Source organism: Abramis brama, assembly GCF_963993115.1.
Source record: "Abramis brama genome assembly, chromosome: 21".
Taxonomy (NCBI): domain Eukaryota; kingdom Metazoa; phylum Chordata; class Actinopteri; order Cypriniformes; family Leuciscidae; genus Abramis; species Abramis brama.
The window spans coordinates 10,253,556-10,273,156 of record NC_139983.1 but is presented as its reverse complement, the minus strand read 5'-3'; the positions used below and the strand labels follow the sequence as shown (position 1 = coordinate 10,273,156).

The 19,601-nt window shown below is 38.0% G+C and overlaps 1 protein-coding gene across 11 annotated transcripts in view; it reads right to left on the bottom strand.

Moving 5' to 3' along the window:
* The window catches only part of cdc42bpaa (CDC42 binding protein kinase alpha (DMPK-like) a), a 79,470-nt gene that overhangs the window by 41,615 nt on the left and 18,254 nt on the right, over positions 1–19,601 (bottom strand). For all 11 annotated transcript variants that reach the window (XM_084097603.1, XM_084097607.1, XM_084097609.1 and 8 more), the window contains exons 3-5: positions 16,414–16,497; positions 16,211–16,306; positions 14,687–14,835 (exon numbers count right to left, since the gene is read on the bottom strand). In XM_084097603.1, coding sequence (XP_083953729.1) covers positions 14,687–14,835; positions 16,211–16,306; positions 16,414–16,497 — 329 coding nt within the window. The remainder of the gene's footprint in view (positions 1–14,686; positions 14,836–16,210; positions 16,307–16,413; positions 16,498–19,601) is intronic.

The following is a 19,601-nucleotide window of genomic DNA, read 5'->3' as shown; positions in this document are numbered from 1 at the left end:
TAGGTGGGCAAATGCATTTTTGTCTCAGTGCATGCATTGTTTTAGTTTGACAGGGTCGGCGCTAGCTTAGCTTAGCTTAATGAATGGAATCCTTTGTTGCCAGCTAGCATGTCCTGAGTAAAAGTGATAAAAAAATAAATAAAAAACCCCCACCTAATTACTTCTTGTGGCCTGCGTATTCACAACAAGTACAAATAGCGATGCAGATTAACACTAGGCGATTTCCTAGGCAGATATTGACTTGGGACTATATTAAGGGGAAGCACAGGCGAAGCACTGCTACTTGGGCGCAGAGATATCATGCAACACATGAAATCCCACGACTTCCGTCAACATACCAGCGTGAATAGTAGCTGGCAATTTTTCCTACAGTACATGAATGGCGATGAACATGGCTAATTTTGTAAGAGACGAAGAGGGTGACTTCTCAACTTCTCATTTCGAAAGGCGTTGATCCATCCTGCAGTACTCGATTTTTTTCCCTGGTGTGATAAAGTGAACTGGAAAAAATGCCCCACGCCGAATGGACCAAATGGACAGCTGTCCACAGAGTTAAGTGATTATTTTAAACATGACGCATGTATAGATCCACCCATATTATACCTGTATTCACATTTACATATTATACTACATATTCACATTTCATGTGTTGCGTGATATCTCTGCGCCTATGTAGCAGTGCTTCGCCTGTGCTTCCCCCTAATATGAAGTCCCAAGTCAATATCTGCCTAGGAAATCGCCTATAGTGTTAATCTGCATCGCTATTTGTACTCGTTGTGAATACGCAGGCCTCAAGAAGTAATTAGGTGGGGGGGGTTTTTTTATCACTTTTACTCAGGACATGCTAGCTGGCAACAAAGGATTCCATTCATTAAGCTAAGCTAAGCTAGCGCCGACCCTGTCAAACTAAAACAATGCATGCACTGAGACAAAAATGCATTTGCCCACCTATCTAAATGTAGGAAAGAAGGTGAATAAGCCCTATTTCAAAAAACGGTGGAATGTTCCTTTAAAAGGAGAACTGACTTAAAAGACCTTAGTTTCTTCTTTAGACAAATATAAAACACGTTGACCTCACTGTGATTTGAGAAGCAGTCGTCAAAAGGTTAAACTGCTGTTGTGTTGCTGAGGTTATTTTAACCACTGACTCTTCACAACCTCATCCTATGAAAGAATTTGATTTGCAGTGCAGAAAACCGTCTTCTCGACATGTACACAACACAAACCAACTACAGTGTTTGAGAACGGGAAAAGCAGACAAGAAACTTGCCCTGCCAAAATTTTCACTGGCCCCACCACAAAAAAAAATGAAAGAAATTAATAAAGAACATAAAATGGACCTAATTATTGTTTTAGTTGTTTTTGATCCATGTAACCTTAATAAATAAGGGTATGACAATAATAAAATAATAACAAATAATCAAATAACGAGCAATAGCACAAATAAATACAATAGAACAAACATTTAAATAAACAGTTATTTTCAGGTTTTTCATGTAGGTCTAACTTTTCAGGCAGGGTACAGAAATAGTAATCAAATGTAAAATATCACTGCATTGTCTTCTTTACTGTAAAAATATAGATTACATTTATTCAGTCAAGAGCAGTGTATGATTTTTCTTTTGTTTGATTAACATAAAAACAGACAGCAACAGGATAATTAGGCTGCTGTCACTTTAAGAGTTGCACGGACCCAATATACTGTCACACATGCATCTCATGTTAACGTTTAATGTTTAACCAACTACGTTTACGATGATACTCGACAGGCAATTTGACAATTGTGTGTGAATATATAAACGTGCAAGCTCAGGAAGTTGTGAAAGAGTATTCGCGCGATGTGAGACGCGGTGCTCTGGATACCAAACTTGAATATTTAAATTGGCAAGGCTAAAAAATGCACAAATGATCAACTTCTGTGAAGATGTGAACTGGCCTGGTGTCTTTCACGCCCCGCTGGGGCCATCAGGCAGTCCTTTTTGTCGAGGCCTGTAAAACTTTTATTAAACTAAAAATTATTCCTGAAATTAAAGTGGAAATAAAATAAAATAAAATAAAATAAAATAAAATAAAATATAAATACGAGATGAAAAACTTAAACTTAGAAAAAAAAATTAAAATGATGCCTTGGCAACTAACTAAAATAAGTTTAAGTAGTAAAATTACGAACACTAAATTTGAAATGGAAATAAATAGAAATATTAAATAGAAATATGAGAAATCTTAAAAGCGAATTAAAAATAATAATAAATACTATAATAGTACGTAAACAATACTAAAATAACACTGGTCTAATAACTAATATTCAGACACAATTTAGTTTTTTTCTGATTTTTAATGAGTTCGCAGGTCAAATATAAGAATATAACCCAGTGAGATACATCTAACAACATGACATAATCATCCATTCGACGGGTTAAGGATCAAGGTCGACGTCCCTCCTGCCAGTAGGTGAACTAAACCCCAGTCCTGACAACACCGGAGCTAACATCATCCCCTCAGCCAGTCAAAGTGTTGAAAGAAAAACTTATCTTCCTCTCACATGAAGGATGCTACACACAGGCCCTGACAGAAACACAACGCTGGGAAGCAGGAGGACATTAAAATGCGATTAGCGCTGGTTTCCTGCTCTGTCGAGTCGACGCACGTCACCACAGCTGCGGCGAGACTACAAATGCAAATTCATATGAAAGGCTAATGTTTTATGTATTTGAGGAGCGGTAAAGAGTGTCTTAAATATAATAAATAATATATCAACCATTGAACAAGCTATCAGTGTCTGTCAAAATTGTTGCTGATGTATGTGGTCAACAAAGACCCAGAGGACATTATTAAGATGAGTTTGAGGAAAACAATCGAGAAAGAGAGAGATGTGTCCCTGTAGACTGTATTCACCTCCCATTAGGGTTGGGACGATACACTTATCTCATGATACAATACTATTACGATTCTTGGGTGCCGATTAGATATGTATTGAGATTTTAAAAATTAGGTATAAATGACCTTATTGTGTGACGTTTCATGTCCTCGGGGTCTCTTTAACACACACACATACACAGAGAGAGAGAGAGAGACAGGAGGGGCAGCAGCTGGTCAGTAGATGGGCAGGTGGTGGAAGACTGTGTGTGTGTGAGTGATAGAGACAGTAAAGGATCAGTGGGCACTGAGAAACAGAGCCGTGTTGTTAAAAATAACTTCTCTCTCTTTCTTTCTCAGCCAGCCCAAAAACCGCTCTGACCCACAGAGCATTCCAACACACTTATTAGTCGCTCTCTGTAGGACATGTTTCGGATTCTGCAATCAATTATTTCTTAATAACTTATGAATAATGACCATTTATTTACTGATTCAGAAGTCATACATGCAGGATACATGTACATTCAACCAGTAACTATTTCAAAATTAACCATTTCACATCAGTGTCCTGATCGTCCTATAAGGGTTTATTCTGCCATAATCACTAACATACGACATACACGCACAGAACACAAACTTAACTATCGTTCGGATGTAGTTCAGATCTATTCTGCAAGGATGCATTCAACTGACCGAAACTGACAGTCTAGACATTTATAATGTTGCAAAAGATTCTAGACAAAAAAAAAATATCCTTAGAAAACCACTAACAAAACGAAAACTATAGCACTGTATAAATATGGGTTTACTTGCAACAAGGATAAACGTGGTTTTGTGTGTTTATTATATTGCCTGGTGAGAACATGAAACAAATAAAATAACCAATAATAAACTAGGGGTGGGCGATATACTGGTAGACACAATTAACTGGTGGAAATTCGTCAACTGGTAGTTTTTTTGGACTATTGTCTCTACCGCGGTTACGCTCAAGTGACGTTGCTGTGCTGCGCCATCACAAAAACTTACCATTTGCATGCATTTTTAAGCATTGCTGTTTAAAAACAAGTGATTTTAAACCGTTGAAGCGCAATAAGCAGCGAAAGACAACTCATTTCACTATATGCGGGCGCTGTGAGATGGTTTCTGAGCGATGTCTGAGAGACGCACGCACATGAAGCCACTGCTCAGAGCACGTGAGGACTGAACTGAGTGCTTTTTGCCACCTAATCGGGTTTGATAGAAATTGGATGAAAAAATAAAAATGTCCTAATAAAGGCAAGCTGATGCCAACCTCACCACTGGAAACTCTTATCAGACGAGCTATGTTTACAGAAAAAGAGATTGGTACTGCCAAGATACTGAGAGAGACAGAATTCCACACATTCCTAATATTAACATGGTGCTAGAGGATTGGCTGTGTCCACCAAAGTGTTTTTTCCTAAGGCCAGCATATTTTTTTCCAAATATTTTCAATGGTAGTGTCGTGTATTTAAAAAAGGCAGCAGCGTGACGAGACACTGAGCGTCTATTTCACACTGAGCGCTTGGCGTTTTTTCCGGACCTTTTTTGGGTAAAATTTAATTTTCAAAGCTCATCACTGTCGCTTTTTACCCAGCTGTCCAATCACAGTGGAGGAGGGGCGGGACAATTATGCTACGTCGCTCATGTGCTCTCAAGAGCCCGAAGCAAGGCATTTTCAAAAGGGCTCCTGGTGTGTTTTCGGCTGGCTAAAAAGGCTTTGTTGGACACATGACCTTAGTTTGATCTGCACTGCTATTAGTGATGTCTGCAAAGGCAAGCTTAGTGTTGTCAAAAATATCAATATTTATCAATATCAATCAATATTGTCTTTAAATTCAATTTACTATTTGAAATCAATGCTGTGTGTTAGCTACTGCAACAAAATTACCCCATTATAAAAACAAATAAAAGCTTTATCATATAAAGTCATCTCTTCAGAAGATTTTTTTGATTGCCTAGACTTTCCCGAACTTTTTGTCATGCCAATAAAGCACTGTTGAAATTGCATTGCCAGAAACAGAGAGTGCTCAATGAACTGAAACGCTTTCCCATGGCTAGGCGGTCCAAAGTCATGAGCTGTACTTAAAACCCTGCAATTTTCCCTATAAATGCGTAAACAGTAAACACCAATGGCCTTTAGCATGACCCAGCATTCCTCTCTCTTGCAACTATTTGTTATTTGTCAGTCTCGCGAGTGGAAGGGGGTGGTCAAAACAGCAAACAACCCTCCCAGCCCTTCCGCAAATAGACCACTTACAGTGATGACCATGTTTACTCTACTAGCAGCTATTTTCTCTTCCTGATTTTCTCTTTCCACAAAGAAACACGGGAAAGACTGCTTCCTGCAGTTCAAAAAACTTTTGGCATTATGAGCTTTAAAAAAAAAAAATGCAGGTCTGGACATATGAACAAAGCTTGTTGTTAACTGGTCAGTGAAAAAAAAAAAAAAAAAAAATGAAACGCTCAATATTCATGCTCAGTGTGAATTAGCCCATAATCAGATTGTACTTTCTGGTGTCTAATTGGTTTAAATCCAGCTAGCGTAACCCCGCCCTTTGTTAAGAGCATTCCAGACAAAGCACACATTTCCCAGACACTTCACATAAACCAATTAGCTACATATCAACAAATAAAGAGTCAAAGATGTCAGTGTTGTGCATCAAGGCCTCAACACACACACCAATAGAAAGAGAGGACAAGTGATCAGAGGAAGGGAGGTAATCCTGCTTTAAAAGAGCATGTTGATCTATGGACACCATCTGCCCTGACATCAGACAGACAGAGAGAGAGAAGTGGCATGGCTTACTGACCACTAACGTCTCCAATGGTCAGCTGTCCGGTCGTGCTGTTAGACAGCCTCATCGCAGTCACACTGAGCCTTTCACAAAGAACGGTGTCTCATTTCCTGGAAATGAGGCATCACTTCCTATGAGGAGCAGAACAACTAGCAGTGGTGTACCACTTCCTTCAGGGTTTACACCGCGTCCTGTTTAGTGGTTTACAACAGGCCTCAACTTCCTCAACAGGTGCTGTTTTTCTTAAATGCATCTAAAATGACTTAAAATCTCAGAACAAAAGGATATATTCACTAGAGGAGCTGTGCTACAGGTTTCTAACTACATCAATCTCTGGATAAACACAAAATTAGAATAATATATTTTCGTGACCTGCATTTAAGATATTTTGGTGGCCGCCAAAATGAATCTTTGTCCCATCAAAGATGTGTTTGATCATTTAACGTGACGATACCTGCCGTACTGCAGTACCAGTACTTTTAAATCGCTTTGAAGATCGTCAAATGTTTCTATTTGCAACATGTTTTCACAGTGTTGAGCTTTGAAACCAATCGCCAATCACGAGTTCTACAAGCTCTAATCGCAAATCCTTTCATTATAACCCACAAAGTATAAACCCGATGTCAATAAGAGCTTCATTGCACAGCGTAGGCAGCTTCATTGATTATTACCAGAGTTTTCAGAAGAGTGTAGCTTCGTGTACCTCGCATTGTAAATGACAGCGTCAGCGATTATAATGGCAGCGATCTTTGCCCGCTTTCTGTATATTCTGCTATATTTTCCATCCTGCCAACTACACATTGCAAAGTTTCTGGATTGACATCCGTATTTAAATGTGCGATTAAATCCGATTGACAATGATAACCGTAAATGGACGGAACAAAACAATCTGATACTGTGTCAAATGATCTGTGAGTTAAATGGATATTTCACCGCTGGAAAGATGAATGTGTATTTAAATTTGGACATTTATGTAGTAGAAATGTGAAATTATTTTAGAAGTTGGTGCCTTCTAGACTGAGAAAAGCCAGAAAATGTATTTTTCGATCATGTGGATGAAAGACAACAACTCCCAGAATGCACTTGCTTCGCTGCCCTACAAGGCCACTCCCAAGCCACGCCTACCGGTTACAGAGGGCAGTGTCGGAAGAAATGATACAACTAGGCTACTAGTTGACTCGAAACTGAAAAGACGCCGTTTTATCGTGAGATCCCCCTATGGGCGGGTTGAAAACATGCGGAACGAGCTCCTACTTCTGGCTGTAGTCTCTCGCCTCTGATGACACTAAATGATAATTTTTGCGTCATCTGAGGTTTTTTCCAGACACACAATAAAGAAATCTCTCGTCTCAGGGGGACATGAGGGAGGGAAGCGCGGTCATTCGAAAATACTTCCGGGTTTCTACTGATACAAAGCCTAATGCTAATCGGTGAAGTATCCCTTTAAGGGCCCTTTCACACCTACCTTGTTTGGTCCGGACTTTCGGACTTTTCAGTTTGGTCCGAATCAAAATTACAGGTGTGAAACCTCCCCCGGACCACGGTCCGAACCAAACAGACGAAATTTGGTCCGACGAAAAGAGGTGGTCTCGGTCCGGATCAAACTGTTCAAAGGTTTGGTTCGTTTCTAGTGTGAAAGCATTTTCTGTATGGTTCGGACTTTCGGACCATTTACAGGAAGTTCCGGTGGTTCCCGCGTAGCATAAACAACTGAAGAAGAATATTTATGTGCAGATCTGTCAGTCCTGCCCACAGAGTTTCTTCCAGCTGATTCGCGCGCGCGCACACACACACATTTGTCCTGCGTCCTGCCGGCGATGATAAAATGTTCGCACAACGAGTACGTTCATTTGGCGAATTTGAACTAGCGTCGAGTATAGTTGGTGCTGGAGGGAGTAATGCCGTAATAATAACAGTATAGTGGCAACGATAATATGCGTCTGTTCATTCATTCTTGTCAAAGTTACCCGTCGAATTGACAACACGCTGACGTCAGACGCACGTCCGTTTACAAACCAATCAATGTCAATATGCATCCATGTAGATGTTGACGACAGGACGCAAGTACGTCATGAAAAGTTCTTTAGTGCGCTCGCATAATTGCAATGTGAAACCAAACCAAAACTAACCAAATGTATACAATGTATCAAAACATGAACTTTGGTTCGGACCTTGGTGCGGACTTTCAGGTGTGAAAGGGCCCTAAGTCTTCGAGTGTAAATGCAAAATAATAGACCTGCCACTTTTTCCATGTAATGTGTTACTTTGTTGGTCATTTTATCACTAACTTTTTAAATCAGTCACCTATACATTTCAAAATTTTGTCATGTCAAATTTTACCTATACATTTACAGATTTTTTAAATATAAAATAGTTCTAAGGACTTTGTTTTATGATCTGTCCTAAAAGTTATTTATTTATTTATTTCATGACAAGTTAAGTTGGATAAGCTAATATTACTGTTAATATAAGCTAATATATAACTGTTTCTTTGCATTGCATATATATATATATATATATATATATATATATATATATATATATATATATATATATATATATATATATATATATATATATATAACAAAACAAAAATTTTGTAAACAAAATGAGAGGATGCACAGGGACTTCTGGAAACACTTGCATAATGATTGCACCTAATTATTGATTGTTCATGTGAAACATGCAAAAACATTTTTTTATAATATTCATAATATTAATTTTAAATATATAATAATATTAATATAAATTAATAATGTTTAAATTGAAAAGCTTAACTTTAATCACACTTCTGAAAAATGTAGTTTAGTTTCAAGGCATCACAATTTTTACCTCCCCAAAAAAGAAGATCCCAATTTCCAGATTTACAGTCTTAGACAAATCTACAGATTCATTATAGCTTGTTTAATTCTCGGTAAAAAGAAAATAGAACAACAGAGAAAAACAATTGAATGTTATCTGTAAGGACGCTGACTAAGGCGGTTCCAATCATCTGATGACAGCTATTGGCAACTGACTGTAAGAGACACCAAGGACCTGCGGTCAGGAGAGGGCCGTATCTATCCGACCCATCAGGTTATCATCCCGAGAGAAAGGGAAAAGGGGTGGACATTCAGGAATTCAGATCAATATCTGCACACAGTCCAGAGGAGGGTCAATAACCAGATTATCACAAACAGACCTCGCTAAACCACTAGAGTGAAGATCTCAGGAGCTCCAGAATAACTGAGGAGTGTGTTTGTCAATGCGACAGAGGCCGACCTCATGATCCGAATTAGCTCCAGGCTGGATTTTCTCTGCCAGCAACTCATTCGAGCAGAAAACATGCACACCTGAATCAATATTAACCCAGATTACACAATAGCTTGGAGCAGAGCTGTGATGGAGAGGTTAATTCCCCATCCAAAACAGCCCTGAGAAGAATCTTACAAGAGAAGACAAAACATACTTAAACCACAATAACCTACTGTTACTAATGGCTTCCTCCAGCTGGACAGTTACTGTACTTTATAAACTCGAACCTTACAGTTGCACTGTAAGAACAGGAAGCTGTGAACTGCCATACAAAGGTCACAGAGTAGTTTACTGCTGACTTCAGTGTCGGCTTCCTGCTAAAAGAGACCGCAGGAATGCGAGGGGGCTTTCTTCTGCGGCCTCCAGGATTCTGCAGATGGTGATCAGCGATGTGGTCGAGGATCTGGGGTTGAGATCTCGCTCTGAAGCTGCAGTGGTGTTCATTCCTCTGGAAGCTCCTGAGATTCCAGGCAAAGATGGACGATCCTTGCGATCCCAAGAGGCTGTGCAGCTGTGCCACACCACACCCTGAATCAAGCACCAACAGGATCTCACTACACACTTTGGTTATGTTCAGAATGGAACATTAGCATACTGTATACTGTGCAGTATGGTATAATCACTACTTTTTTAAATAGTATGCAGTATGCTACTTAGTATGCTACATTTTGTCACATGACCTCACTATGTCGCATGTTTAATTTAGCGAGTTGTGCCAATTTTTCATCTCAGAAATATGGTTATTTTGCACATTTAATCCAATTGTGTGAAAACATTTCTAAATTTTAAAAAGGAAATGTTCGAAATTGTGGTTGATATTAGGGCTGGGTATCGATTAGGGATGGGCATTTTTCAAAAATATTGTATTCGAATATTCGGGCTTATAAAAAATGAATATTCAAATATTCGTTTATTTAAATGATGTTTAATGAGAAAGACGTTTTTTTTTTTTTACGTTTTTGTCACCATTTCTGAACAAGCTTACGATTAGGCAATATACACAACAAGCTTACTATATCTTATACTACTATTATTATACTATACTATTACTTATATCTTAAGGTTTTCTTTTAGTTGAAAACAAACAATATGTGTAAACAAAAAAACGTAAAGAACAAAAGCATAAGCTCAAGCAGCGCGAACGGGGAAAAAAACGCTAATAAAGCAGACTGCGCAGTTATCGTACAGAACGTACATATGCACTCGAGTCAGCATATGGTTATCGTGTTTATATTGTTTCACGTTCATGTTGAGAAAAACAATAATATCCACATGCTCGAGTGAGAAAACACGCTGTGCTGACAGACGTTGCAGAGACACAAAGATAACGGTTTGCTAAGCAAAGTTTCAACCAGCACTTTGGGTTTTCTGTTTCATAAACCCAAACTTAAAGGAAGCATATGTCTCAAAATCATTTATCTATCAAGGTATCATCTCGGATCACTCGGGGTACAGCTAAAAGAGTTAGTGTTATTTTTGACCTATGTATCTTTGTATTGTAATAAAAGGGGGATGACACCAAAGGATACCAGTGAAATGTAACAATTCTCGGCAGGATTATTAGGCTGCTGTCACTGTAAGACTAATGCTAAAGTGCATGGTCTTTCTCTACCGTTTACGTTCACTTAAGCCATAACCGACTATGTTTACTAGGAAACTCGCCATTTTGAGATACATTTGTGTGAATTTGTCCTTTCAAGCGCAAGGAGACGTTAAATAGAATTCATTTAATTATTCGAATGCTGTCTAAGACGCGCAGCTTTCTGTCATTTCCTTTGTTTTTATATCAGGCTACCAGCTAGACATTTAAAACAATTTTCAGCTCAAAACTCACTTTCAGCTCACCAGCGAGTGTTTTAAATAACTTGCTTTGCGATACAATGGGGAGTCCGATTACTGTATGAGGAAGAAATATATTTATATGCAATGCTAAAGGCTACTTATGCTAACCATTGCGATAATAAATACTCATATTATTATGGAAAATACCAGAGACTGCTTGAAGAACTTATAATCATGTATTTATTTGGTGTCATGTTTCATTTGTCTCTTCCCTGTACCTTTGTTGATACCAGGCTAATGCTTCCGGATATGTCATAAATGATGACGTTAACTCATAAAACTCATATAACTCCTGTCTTCTGTCCGTGAGATCCCTCTGTTGCTCTGGCTGAAAGGATAACAGTATAGTGAGTGAGACGGGAGAGATAGCTCAAACTTCTTCAGATTGCATACTTTCGTGAAAAATTAATAGAAATACTCATTCCTTCTAAAGAAATGTGACACAAACACGATATTTTATTAGTATTTTTCTAAATGTGTAAAGCCCGTTCACACCAAGGAAGATAAAGATAACGATAAAGATAAAGTTCTAGTAATCGTTCTCAATATTAAAGAATAGCAGAGTTCACACCACAGCTATAATGATAACGGCGCAGAGAAACGATATACTTTTATCCAGCTGATGAACGATCAGATCCAACCAGAGCCAATCAGAATCCATCCTGCTGTAACAAGCTCAAGCATTTAAAGTGACAGCTCATATGACCGGAGCCGAGACAGACTGCAGATGGCAGTGGTGTGTGGCTGTCAGAGCCTCAGAAGTGACAATGAGGTGTCAAAATCCCAGACACGCCACTGGGTTCTTCTAGGAATACGAGTGTTAGATGTCTTTTAAATGCTGGCCAGACTCGCTCATAGCCAGACGCTGAGGGGCGGCGCTGAAAATAGCCTGCATTCAGGAGATTGTTGCTGCTGGTCTGGTGGTGTTCAGAGGGATGGTCCTGGGCGAGTCACATACCTGTCTGCATGTGGAATGAGAGTAATGCGGGAGGTGAACTGCTGACCTCTGGTGAACAGGTCGGTGCAGCGGTCACAAGCTCCACGCTGTGCTCCGCTTACACATATGGAGTCCACTCGACTGGACCCGAACATGCAACTATTCACAGCTGTCCTCATTAAGAAACAGGACGGAGACACTTTCACTTTTTGTTTGTTTCAAATAAACAGCTATTAATTGGAAAGGTAAAAGAGTCTAACACCACCTGGGCATCTAATCAAAGATCAAAATGTATTAGAAAACAGCATTTTCCTTTTTCTTCTGAAATAAAAAAAATACTCTGACATTTATAATGCTCCACATGGACAATTTATGGAACACAAACAGCAAAAATCATCAGAAAGAAAATTAGAAAAATATTATCATAAAAAAGGAAATTATTATTAGGGCTGTCACTAACAATTATTTTGGTAATCGAGTAATCGGTTGATTATTTTGACGATTAATTGAGTAATCTTTTTTTTTTTTTATAAAAATAGACCTAAGTAGTGAACAATAACCAATGAAATTACTTAAAATAGACCTACATAAATATAATAAGAATAATAGATAAGAATATAGATTGTAGTATCAAAAGCAAGTAATCATATGGTTTTATTGAACAACACTGTTAAAATACATAATGTAATATACATAATATAAACATAATCAACTTAGGTATATTGCGCATTATAAAAAAATACATGCACAAGGCACCAACAGCCATTTGATTGTTGTTATTGTTAAACTTTACAGCATGATCAATCCCAGTGCATATATTTACTGAATATTTAACTGAATCGCAGCCTTTGTGATTTCAAAATAGCACTATGCTATATTATGATTTTAAAAACAGTCTAATAATGCGGTTCATGGTACAAGCCACTTTCAGTATTTTGCTGGTTTTTTTAGTACTTAAATTAAATTGAGGAATCGTGACAGCCCTAATTATTATTCTATTAGTGCGTGAAACCATTTTAAATGGACTTCAGAGGAAATCAGCATTGTTGATTTCCTCAACACATTTTAAGGTAAAAGTAAAAGGGATTCATGGCGCTTGGTCGAAAAGGAAAATCCTTTCAGAGACAAACCAGTTATTATAAAAAAATAAAAAACCTGCTATGAAAAAGCGTTATTTTGTATTTGGAAAAATGTGCAAAGATGACACAATAAGACCAGAAACGAGGTCAATTTCATTTTTATGCAGACTTTGGTCAAGTTACTGAGGTAATGCTGCACAAAGGTATCGCTCTTTACAATGTCGGACACATAACGGTAATTAATATGATTAGCCTTCTGCTTGACAACATTATCAAACAGCTAATGATGTGTTGTAATGTTACACAAGCCATGTTCCCATTCGCCATCTCAGAGGCTCACAGCTGCCATCTAAAAACCAGTCCAGTACTCTTAGAAACGCTTTGAACAACTCAGAACGTCAGTGGAGAAAGGCATATAGTTCATCATCATAACTTAGCAATATAGCAGGTAAATTTTATATATGATGTATATATTACTATGAGTATCGGATTTTTCATATCAACAGAAAAATATACCAGGATAACCTGGCTTCTCTTGAGACTCCACTGCTTCAGAGCGGTCATCGTTAATGATATGCTAAAGCCAGCCGTTTTAAAGAGAAAATACTCAGCAATGGTGTTGACTTATGAATTTGCACATGATTTGTCTTAAAGCATATTAAAAACACCACATAGACATATAATCAACATTAAAAACGTGATTTTCACCACAGGGGGACTTTAAGACTTCGTTTCAGTTGATAATATATTTAACAACACCACTCCAAACACAGAACCGAAACACTGGAATTCTTCCTATTCATGCAACGAAAACGCCAGCGCAGCCATGCGCATGCATTCACATAAGAGAGATGTAAGGTAAGAAGAACAGCTGTCTTGGCCAAAACATGTCACAGTTTATCACTGAACATATGGTGTGAGCTCTGACTACCACTCAAACGCAAACAGCTTTAACTGGACAGCAGGAAGATGTAGCGCATCAACATAGGCACACTGCTGCAGGGACAAACATACACTTTATACTCTAATAGTGAATAACAAGCACCTAAGAAATTAAAAACACTGTAAGCGAAGAAACTCAAACAATACATAACAGACTTAGTGAACTGAAAAGCCTCCAGCACGGGGGACAGACTAACAGGAAATTCACAGCCTGGCACACCAATAGGCAACTTCCTGCATTGCGTTCCCGCATAAATGACAACAATGGAAGCCCCGCCCCTTCGCCAGCACCTAAAGTTAAGCTTTGGGTTATACTATGGAAGCGGTTATGTAACCATTCATTTCAAGCTCGAGTAAATCTGTCCAAAATTGGACGATGCACTTAAACATGGGTAAAAATGCAACTTCATCTATTTTCCTTTTTTTGGAAGGGAGTTGCCCACAGCATCGCACCCTTTTTAAATCGTCCAAAACAAATCTCTCACGGCCGGGGTGGCTAAACCTGTAATTACAGTCCTTATTTGAGTTACCAGAGCGCAAACTGTACGCACGGACCTCTGCTCTGCTCCGCTCCGTAGCAGCAGCCTGCAATTAGTAAGACCAGAATAAATCAATTCCACTGGAGCCACATCTGAGAGGCTGGGCGCCTCCGAGCGTAATCCCTGGAACAGTGCCCCGCAGCATACATCGCAATAGCAACTGGGCAGCCAAAGGCAGTACTAAAATGTCCTCTGTGATTGCTGGAATCAGAACAATTTGGTCACTTCCTGTGTTCCCATAAGAATTCACATTCCCATAGACCAGCACACACAAATTATTTTCATGCAATTTGTTCCAAATGTCAGTGTCGTGCAGTAGAAACCAAAAAAGAGAGAAAGACAAGCAAAACCAGGCCAAATCTGTGAGCAAAATGGCCTCACCTGTGAACATAGTGCAGCTGATGCACAGAATCGATCGCCAGAACCATCTCCGCCAGGTAGAATCGGGCCATGTCCTCTGGTAAACGGTCCTCAAACTTGCTGAGAAGAGTCAAGAGGTCACCACCCACGTAGTAATCCATCACCAGGTACTGCAGAAGACAGACACGTCAGAACTAAATGGCATGAAAGCAGACATACACCAGATACAGTAGAAATGTGCAGATTGATAGAAGATAAAACAATAGATACACAGAATGATAGATATCGATAGATAGATAGAACGATAGATAGAACGATAGAACGATAGATAGATAGATAGACAGATATATAGATATATAGATAGATAGATAGAAAGATTTATCGATAGAAAGATAGACAGATAGATAGATAGATAGATAGATAGATAGATAGAACGATTTATCGATAGAAAGATAGATAGATAGATAGATAGATAGATAGATAGATAGATAGATAGATAGAACGATTTATCGATAGAAAGATAGACAGATAGATAGATAGATAGATAGATAGATAGATAGATAGATAGACAGACAGATAGATAGATAGACAGATAGACAGATAGACAGACAGACAGATACTATAATAATAGAATGATAGACAGAAGGATGGATGGATGGATTGACGGTTGGAACGACATATAGATAAATAGATTGATAGATAAAATGTTAGATATAAATGATAGAATGATAGACAGAAACCTTTCTGAGATAGAAAGATAGAAAGATGGAGGTAAATAGAATGATAAAACGACAAACAGATAAATAAATAAATTGATAGATAGATAGAACAATAGATATAATGATAGAATGATAGACTGAAGGATGGATGGATGGATGGACCGATAGATGGAATGAAAGATAGATAAATAGAATGATAGATAGAACAACAGATAGATAAATAGATAGAACTATAGATATAATTATAGAATGATAGAACGATGGATGGATGGATGGATGGATGGATGGATGGATGGATGGAATGACAGATAATCAGAACAACAGATAGATAAAAAGATTAATAGATGGAATTATAGATAGAACGATAGACAGATGGATGATAGATGGATGGATGGAACGATAGATAGACTGATAGATTGATAAATAGAACAATAGAGAGAACGATAGAATTAGAATGATAGACAGAACAACAGAGAGATAGACTGGATGGATGTGACAAATTTAGGATACATTGAGGTTTACTGTAGTAGTATTATGGTTTGGTGGTCGAGAAGACAACCTGCATGACAACAGTAACCACTCAGACCTCTAGAATAAGCGGTTTACTTAATGAGAAAAACCACATGACCACCACACTTGGCTGACTGGGATTCTCGTAGTAATCCCCCACATGGGAACCGGCCAGAGGTGTGGTTCTCTCCTGCCCAGCATCCTCACGAAACAGACCAAGACTGTTCAGGGACTACTGGGATTGACTAATCAAGTCTGATCTAATCAAAGCTCCTGTTAATGTGGAGTCAGGAGCACTCAGAGAGCAGAAGCCTACCAGGAAGTTGTCATCCTGAAAGGTGTAGTGCAGTGTGGTGATCCACTGACTGTCCCCATTCACCAGCACGTCCCGTTCCTCCCGGAAACACGCTGTCTGGGGAAAAAAAAGACAAACATTGGTTAGCATTTAGTTGATCTCAAACGATGTAATTTTCCAAACTAAATGAATTGATTTTGCACTAGAAAGATTTAATTGTGTACCTCTGCTCTTTTTAGCATCTCCCACTTGTTGAGGATCTTCATGGCAAACACCTTGTCTGAACTTTTCACCTTTACAACTGCTACCTGTAACACAGCGGAGAGCACACAGAGATCTGACACATGGCTCCTCCATTAAGAAAGCAAGAGGGGATTTCTAGAGGTCCTGATAAGATGATAAGCGCTTTGTGTTGCTTTTGTTCCATCTAGATTACCAGATCACACATGGAAGTGGTTGGTTATTTGTGACAGCAGAGTGTAAACCTTGAATTACAGGGCAGGTCGGGTTACTACGGGTGTAGTGTACACATACATATACACACGCTGCCATGAAATCATGATATAACTCATTCTGAGAGAAGAAAGCATTCTTCACAAAGAAGCACACTCAGGACTCGACAAGTAAAGACAATCAGCTGACAGCAATTCGATCTCAAGTCAGTGACAATTTCACTGACAGCCCAAATCCAATTTTAATAACTCAAATAGCAACTCAGAAGTTGAACTGCGAAATATGACTTTGAAATCTGACCCAAGCCACTTTTTTATGTGGTAACACACACACATACACGCATATAATGTCAAATTATAAAATTTCTTATTATTGGTATTAATATCATATATAATTACCAATTAATGCAACATCCATTTTTTTCTGTCATTCTTTGGCTAGCGTTACATTATACTGTATGATCACTCTTATTCATGCAAGTGCTTTTAAACCATTCAAGTGCGGTAAGAAACAAACTCAGTGCAGCACTGGCACGCATCTGTGAATCTCCTGTCTGTGTGACACACACTGAACGGACAAAAGCACAAAAAAATATGGCAAAATGTCTGTTTGTCGAGTATCCTCGTAAGCAGTCTTAAATGAATGTAAAGAGTTGTAAGAAAACGGGATGCGTAATTGCGCGTCAGATCTGCGGCAGGTCTTAAAATGACAACAGCCTATAAACCTGCTGCTGTTTGTCATTAATGTTAACAAAGAAAAAGACTCACTCACTGCTCTTGACTGAATAACTTTTGTAGCTTTTAATAAGGATTAATCAATAATCTTCAATTTCTGATTTAAGCAGGGAAGACTGTGTAGTGTTTGATTATTATATTCAATTTCTGTACATATCCTACCTGTTAGACCAACCTGAAAATCTTAAAAGCACTGTTTACAAGGTTGCATGGTTGGTCACAAGGTCAAAAACTATGAAAACAATAACTTTTTGTGCATTTTCACAGGGCAAGTAAAAATCTGAACAGGTCTGATGGGGCCGATTGATATATTGATACATTGAGCCCTGATATATTGAAGGGCATAGGTAAATTTAACATTTATTATAATGGGTTTATGGGAAGATTGTTTCAAGGTCACTTAAATTAGAAGTTGTTGTATTTATTAAAGCATAATAAAATGTATAGCTTTTAATTATACTGGAAATGCTGAATGGCTATAATGACTAACACTGAAAAAAAAAAAAATTCATAGAGACATTGGTATCGGTGATACTGGCCTTCTTTAAAAAAAAAAAGATGCCATAACCGATGGCATTATCAAATTTTATAATATAAAATTATAGTTAATATTAATATTTTATAAAATAATAGCAATATTAGTTTTTTCTTGGCAGAAAAAACAAATTATAGGGAGCATTAGTCCAAACACACACCCCTAAACAGCACATAATGGACCAATAAATTAAGTTTGGTCCACACATTTAAGTGTGAGCATCATGGGAAAAGGAAGTGGAATGGACATGTATTTGTCTTGAACTCAAGGTGTCCAAGTGAAACAACGGTGTGATTCACTCCCTGCGATTAAATAAGCCAAAACAAGCACGCATTGAGAGGTCTACACATTCCAACCCGAGCCAGGATCCGAACATTATTCCAGACAGAAATCACGCTCTTCACTCTTCCACACATCTGATGGGGATTTAAAATAAACTAAATCCCAAAAGCACGAACCCTAAAATTTAGATTACGATTGCTAAGAAAAGCTAACGACTATCAGCTAAATCATCAGGCAAATATCTGATCGAAAGACTGGAAAGTTACTTTTCAAACAGCGTTCAGAGCGCTGCCTGGCATTGTGCCCTCAAAACACACAGCCTTACATGGGCCTAACTCCCACAATGCAGCCTTTGAAATATAGTTATGGAAATCTAATTATTACTCCAAAAATGTATCTTCTGTCATAATTTGGTCAACAGCACGAGATATGTGCGGGTGGACAAGAGCGAGCAATTCAAATGAAAAAGGCAATGAAAACCAGGGGAAATAACAACAGCTAGTACATTAGTTCTTTACACAGATCATTGAGCTTTTGGCATCTTTAACTTATTTTGGTCCTCTACAAAATAACACTGCTGAAGTGGTACAAATTAACCATTAACCAACTTTCCTTTATAGTAGGGATGCACCGAAAAAATAATTCTGTGCCGAAACCAAAAATTCAGGCCGAAAACTGAATTAATCAAACTTATTTAATAATCAACACTCAATTGTCTAAAACTGAGCTGTACAAACATTTATATTGCACATTATGCAGTTTTATATAAACTATTTAATATGGTTTGTTGAAATATAAACTGTAATAATTTGTTTTCATGACAGATTTATTCAAAAATACATTAAAGACATCACTAACAGGTTAAGTAAAAATATGTAATAATGTGCATAAATTTAGCAAAATGCTCTTCTCTAGTTTTTTTTTCTAGCTAACAAATGAGTTTATGGACACTGAAAAGCTTTCTTGAGATTAATGTTAAAGGGGTGGTTGATTATGATTTTACTTTTTTAACTTTAGTTAGTGTGTAATGTTGCTGTTTGAGAATAAACAACATCTGCAAAGTTACAATGCTCAAAAGTTCAAAGCAAAGGGAGATATTTGACTACAGGACTACAACAAACGGATAGTATGGACTACACGACATTTCTCCCGGGTTAGGGGCATCACCAACCCTAAAATTTACATAAACCCACCCCTGGAACACGATTTATAGATTATCAAGACAGAATATGCTAATCAATGACTAGAAGATACACATAAGCTACATAAATTCATCAGCTAACCATTCAGAAACGTCCTGTTGCATTCTACATGTTGTCACTTCTCGAGTCTCTCCATCACTGTCTGAATCCGGTTTGAACATAAAAGGCTAAAAGTTTTAGAAATTTTCAGTGCATGTCTGTGTGAG